At 39.1% G+C, this 6,752-nt stretch overlaps 1 protein-coding gene across 1 annotated transcript; it reads left to right on the top strand.

Annotated features, from left to right (window-relative positions):
- The first annotated feature begins 3,008 nt into the window (after nucleotides 1–3,008).
- Nucleotides 3,009–6,353, top strand: ccr6b (chemokine (C-C motif) receptor 6b). The gene is made up of 2 exons (XM_061696486.1): nucleotides 3,009–3,045; nucleotides 5,199–6,353. Exon 2 carries the CDS (start codon nucleotides 5,207–5,209, stop codon nucleotides 6,281–6,283), a length of 1,077 nt encoding a protein of 358 aa, XP_061552470.1. The 5' UTR covers nucleotides 3,009–3,045; nucleotides 5,199–5,206; the 3' UTR covers nucleotides 6,284–6,353.
- Nucleotides 6,354–6,752: the final 399 nt, after the last annotated feature.

Below are 6,752 nucleotides of genomic sequence, written 5' to 3'. Positions count from 1 at the left end.
GAGTTGCCCCACTTTTGTTAACGTCGGAGGCTTGATCGACTGGGCGAACCTGCGGCGCGGGTTACCTGTCAGGTGATCGGTGATTGGTTTGCTTAGGGGAGCACATCCGGCTGAACTCTTCAAAATAAAACTGTCTACTGTGCCAAATGTTGCGTAAAGAAAATCGGTGAAAATGACGAGAACCGTGCGTATTGTCCCGGTTACGGCCTAAAATAGATTAGATCATATATAATAGACAGATTGTGGAACCTTAGAGGGATATTTTAATAGTGTGTCCTTTTATTTGGAAGTTTATTGCTTGGCACAGCGCCCAGAATCATAACTCTCTCAACAATCCAAAATTACAGGCAAAACCCATCATTATCCCTCGAATTATTTTGGCCAAATTATTTGATTTAAAGTCTTAACAGTTGTGTAGCTTTCATTTTAATCGTGACTGTGTCTGACTGAATCGGAATTGGGTACCCTAAAAGAAAAACTAAACGTTATTTCAACGTGATGAAACCATTTTTGCCCTCCAAATAATCTAATAATAATAATAACAAATAATCGATTTGATACTTCAATCAAGAGACGTGTAGCGTGTTCCAAAATGGAATATTAGAGCCTTGAAACGCTACTATTTTTTTTTTTTACTTGAGGTATAATTGCTCTATCTGCTGGTCATATAGAAATAAATCAAGCTCTTAAAAACAACATCATCGGTACATTTACACATTATAGTGAATGGAGAGGACAAATGGGTGACCGATCATACAGTTATAAGGATTAGGATGTACAGTGCCGTGAAAAAGTATTTGCCTCCTTCTCAAATGTTTTTGTTTTTGTGTTTTGCATAGGTAATCACTTTAATGTTTAAGGTCATCAAACAAATGTAAATATCAGACATAGGTAAACCAAGAAAACATAAAATTCAGTTTGAAATGATGATTCATGTCAAGAAAAACTACATATTCAAAGCTGACTGGCTCCGTATGAAAAACTAATGTCCCCATAAATCTAATAACTGGTTGGGCCACCTTTAGCAGCAACGAGAGAATTATTATTTTTTTGTATAACTGGCAATGAGTCTTTCACACCTCTGTGGAGATATTTTGGCCCACTCTTCCTTGCACAATTGTTTTAATTCAGCAACACGAGGGTTTTCGAGCATGAACAGCCTTTTTAACAACCTTTTTTTTTTTTTAACAACCATCAGGTTATTGTGCTACATAAGAATGATACAAAGATAAAGCATTTCAAAACTTTTTCTCAACTATTAGATAACCTACAACCTGTACAACTCAAGTGGTAAAAGAGGGGAAGTAAAAATATTCAACTGAGATAACGCGGTTGCACAAATACACCCACCCTCAAAAATGGGGACGTGACTCTGTTCGGACGTAAGCAGTCACATTCAAACCAATGTTAAAGCTCAAGGAATTGGTTTCGATAGAACGCCATTGTTTTAGATGGGCTGTTTGAATGATTGATTCCTCGATATTGTAAGATTCACAGATGGCAAACCAAAATGTTATGCTTTATGAATAGTACTTTGCTTGTCTTCGTATTTCTGTTTTTGCCGCTGCCTGTCTTGGCCTCTTGAAAAAAAAATGGTTTTCAATCTCAATGGGACCAATCGGTGTCAGCACTCACCTGCCACCATTTAAAGTGCCTCTGATTAACCGCGAATAAATTAAAGTGAGAGCATAAAGTATGTACAATTCTCCCAAGGACTCAAATAAATTCCCCTCAAGTATCAAAACGCTTTGTGTGGAACAGATCTTATTATTATTATTTTCAACATTGATGAATAATAAAAAAAAAGGGCTTCAGCAAATAGGACACTTTTTTCATACAGGGCAAAAGGGCAGGTGCTAGAGCACCACTTGGGGTTTATGTTTGCACTCGCATGGTTGGTACGATGTTCTTTTTCTGAAATGCTGTGTTATTATTCACTCGAGACGTAATGAGACACACACCTTCCAAGAAGTTCAACTTCCGTCTCATAAGTCCACAAAATATTCTCCCACAGGGCTTGGGAATCATTCAGATGTTGTTGTTTTTCTGCAAAAATAAGACATATGTTCTTATTGGTCAGCTCTGATTTTCCCCATGTAGCTCTGCCATTGATGCCAATTTTGCCCAGTCTCTTTCTTATTGTTGAGTCACTGAACTAAGGGGAAGGTAGGCCGGCAGATCTTTAGATGTTGTCCTGGGTTCCTTTGTGACCTCCTGGATGAGTCGTCACTGTGCTCTTTGGGTCATTTTTGTAGGCCGGTCACTCCTGGTAAGGTTCGCCACTGTTCCATGATTTTTTTTTTTCATTTCAGGATAATGGCTCTCACTGTGGTTCGCTGGAGTCCTAAAGCTCTAGAAATGGCTTTGTAACCTTTTTTTGGGGGGGGGATAAATGTCAATTACTTTATTTCTCATCTGTTCTTGAATCTCCTTTGGACCGTGACATTTTCTTGCGGCTTTTTGAGATCTTTTGGTAATTTATTTGATCATAAATAAAAGCACCATTTGAAAATGGCATTTTATGTTTACTTAGGTTATCTTTGTCTGATATTTACGTTTGCTTGATGGTCTAAAGAATTTGATAATTAGGCAAATACTATTTTACGTGAATCTGTGATATTTTAAAAACGATTTCTTCTTCAAATTAATCCAGCTCTACTAGGCGCAATGGAAGTAGAATGAATTGTGAATTCATAATTTGTTGTTTAAATGATCTTCAAGAATCGCGTCATTTCTTGTGGAGGAGGATCTCCGCTTCAGGTGACAGAGAAATTCAGTACAAATGAAATGTCAAGCTGGAAGATGAAATATGTGGTTCAGAACAGCCTGTCTGAGTTTGTTCTCCCGCTTTGGTCTTCTTTTTATTTTGACTTTGCCGCTGAGATCTGTGACTACAACCTCCCCTGCTCAATTCTTTCTTTATCAGCAGCTGAGCTATTGATGACCTTCTGGTACTCATTTTCTCGCTTTCTTTCTTTCTTTTTTTTTTTTTTTTAAACCAACATTGGATCAAGAAAACCACGGTGGGAAGCCATCATTCTGAGGGTATGTTACCAAAAGAATAATGTCATCATTGCATGTAAATATTTTTCGATTGATTTGCAAATGAATGAATGAATGAATTCATTCATTTGAAAAAATGCGGGAACGTATTTGACAATAGATTCTAAAAACAACGATAAAATATTACAAACTATAACAATATTAAGTACACTTCACTCACAATCTAATAAAATAAAATACATTACAAGAACAAGCCAGTCTTCAAAATACAATAATACATTGTTTTGACTGACATTACTATTAATATTATATAATATCGTATTAATTTAACAATATATCATTGTTTCGTTATTTTAGCTGTTTGTCTTTGTATTATGCACTGTATTTATGTTCTCTTTATTATTGTGGTGTACGTTTTTGCAACCCACTGAAATATACTTAGAGGCGCTGCGATATTTTGCACCTCTAATTTAATTAGACTCAATAATTAGCGTGAGCTCTCTCTCAGTGCTCTCTGACAGTGTCAATCAAAAGTGAACATTATTGTCTTTGTTAATTGTACATTTTCCACTCAGCTCCAATACTGTCGCATCGGGTGAAACCATCAAGTGTGTAGGTCGTTTTAATTGCCTTTCAAAAACTAAAACCAGCATGGATACGTAACTGTTAATTGATATTTGTATTTCTTCGGCGGATCTGTTTCTGGTATTAAAATAGCCTCTGAGACAACACGGTAATACAGTATTTCAAACTGTTAAATCAAGGCTACAGTTGGAAGAGTACTTGACATTCTCACATGGACATCTAATCAAATGTAGCTTCCTTTTTTTCCCCTCTTAATTCTGCATATTTTCCACATAGGCACTACGCGTTACTGATAAACTGCGCTGAGTGCTGTATAACTTTACAAAATCTGTCTGAGCAGACATCAAGTCATACAAACATACTATAAAGGTTTCTCAGTTTAGTAAGATGTGACTTTCTTACATAGGCTGTGATTCTCGATGTCTCAGAGCCTCACTGATAAGGATCAGATCGTCTTGAAAGATCAAACGATTCGCTTACTTGACTAAAGGGGCTGAAATTGGGTCACGCTCAACCAGAGGAAGAAACAAACTAGAACATTGCGTTTTATCCTTTACACTGAGGACATGTGGTTTGCAGGTTTTGCTGACAGCATATTGTTTTTACCCAAAATGTGCGGTATCACATTTACCATCTATAGCGGCGCATTTTAGCCAGGGGTAACTTGGCCTCCGAGGGGATCCTTTTCCTTCTCAGGGTTGCATAGAGAAAAATCGAATTCACTCACTTTGACAATCTTCTCCTTTAATTTATGGAACACGCTAAAACAAATCTAAAACCAATCAGTGAGTGTAGGAAAAGATACGGAAAGCGTATTGTTTTTATATAATCTTTTCGAAGAAAACAGCTAAATGATTCATCCATTTTTTTTTAAAATAATTTCTGGGGTTTTGGGATGGGTAGCGGCCCTGAATCCCATTGGAATAGATCGGCCTCTGGACTGAGCAGCAGCAGAATCGCATCTTCACACCCAGCACCAAAACCGGCGCAATCTATAATAAACTAACCTTGACGCAGAACAGAAAGTGCAGCACACGACGACAATTCATGCAATCTGCTGCTGTAACGGAATTATCTTTGTTAATCGGAGCGTTAAGAATAGAAATGTTGTCACTATTTCACTTGTAAATTGTTTCTCTGCATTTTTGCAAAATTACTGTAAGCCAACTTAACATGACGCAAAGTTTGAACATCAACACTGCTCTTAGATACAGGGAAATACAAAAACTGTACTCAAATAATGAGTCAGCTAAAATGTCTTGCATAGAAAAGTTAAAGAAAATAATCAGTTTGAAAAAAAACAGCGCTAAAATAATAATGCAAATGCATAAATTGTTAAATACGACTAAACTGTCCCAAATAAATGCACTGTTCTGAATTTGAATTGTTTTTTTTAACTCATCCTAACAATATGCACAGTTTGAACATTTAATTTAGCACTAGAGGTAGCCCGCATACCATGAGTGGTACTCGTACAACTCTTCGAGAAGCACCGCACTCCACCACTGTGCTACTGGTCATGTATAATAGTCCTACTTCGATGATTCTTTAGATAGAATTTAAATGCAAACATCTGCTGTTTGGTCTTAAAATGTTTCTTCCTCCAACAGGACACGAAATGACTTCAGAGGCTCCAGACTATTATAATCCCAGCACTGAAGATTATACAGATGTAGGACTGTGCAACCTGGACCCAAACCCTGCAGAAGTCATCACCCAAACCAACATGCACGCCATTATTTGTGCCTTCGGCCTGATCGGTAACATCCTTGTCGTGGTCACTTACATGTTCTACAAGAGAACCAAGACAATGACAGACGTCTACCTCGTCAATGTGGCGGTGGCCGACCTGACCTTTGTGCTGGCCCTGCCTTTCATCATTTACAACGAGCAGCGCAGCTGGCCAATGGGCGCTGTGGTTTGCAAGGTGCTGAGCTCCGCCTACAGCATCAACCTCTACAGTGGGATGCTCCTGCTGGCGTGCATCAGCGGTGATCGTTACGTTGCCATCGTCCAGGCCAGGCGTTCTTTTGGGGTCCGCTCCAGATATCTCATCTACAGCCGCATCATCTGCTCCGCCGTGTGGGTTTGTGCAGCTGCTTTAACGCTGCCCACGCTGATATACACCGAACGCTTCGAAGAAGCCAGTCTGGGGGCGGAGACCGTGCACGTGATGTGTCAGCTGTCTTTCAGCAACGACGAGACAGCAAAGTTAATCAAAAAGCTGGTTCCCTGCCTTCAAATGGCCGTCGGTTTCCTGCTGCCCTTAGCGGTGATGGTGCTGTGCTATTCCAGCATCATGGCCACGTTGATTCGATCACAGAGCAGCCAGAGGCACAAGGCCGTCCGGGTGGTCTTAGCGGTGGTCGTGGTCTTCGTTGTGTGCCACCTCCCTTACAACGTGGCTCTGCTCAACCACACGCTAGATCTGTTTGAACAGAGAGGTTGTCAGGGAGAAAGGTTCAATCTTCAAGTTCTGGCCATTTCTAAAAGCGTCGCCTACCTACACTGCTGTCTCAACCCCATCCTCTATGCCTTCATTGGCTCCAAATTTAGGAGCCACTTCAGGCAAATAGTCGTGGACCTGTGGTGTTTTGGAAAGAAATACATCCACTCGGCCCGTTCGTCTGATGTCTGCAACTCAGCCTTTAAGTCTTCAGACGGCTCCAACGACTTCTCGTCGTTTAGTGCGTGATAGCTCAATGAGCCGAATCCAGGGGCTTTGAAAGTGTATCTGCATGTGTCAGTGAAGGCAACATGCTGCATCCAAGAAACATCTTATATTATATGAGTGTAACAATCGACAAACTACAAAACAACAATAATAAAAAATGGATTTCAAAATATAATGTGTCAAGCTTTCTAATTCCATCCATTTTTATTGATGCAGCAACATTTTTTTCATGTAAATATTACAGTACTTTTAAAAATATATAAAGTGATATAAAGTTGACCTTTTACTCTATGATTTTGATTTGTTGCCTCATTCTGTCGTATTCTGTTTTGTCTTACTATTTGCACCTCGTTCCATTTGGAGTCATGTATTGCCCTATTTCTTGAAATGAATCGGTTAGTGTTGCTTTGGATGTTGAAACCTTTCTTGAAAACCTTTCTTTGTCAAGAAAGGTTTGAAGGTCGCCATCCATTCTATTTCATTTTGATCA

The sequence above is a fragment of the Phycodurus eques genome, chromosome 14 (assembly GCF_024500275.1).
Source record: "Phycodurus eques isolate BA_2022a chromosome 14, UOR_Pequ_1.1, whole genome shotgun sequence".
Classification (NCBI taxonomy): domain Eukaryota; kingdom Metazoa; phylum Chordata; class Actinopteri; order Syngnathiformes; family Syngnathidae; genus Phycodurus; species Phycodurus eques.
The sequence above is the reverse complement of the archived record's forward strand: the minus strand, read 5'-3'. Positions and strand labels throughout refer to the sequence as shown.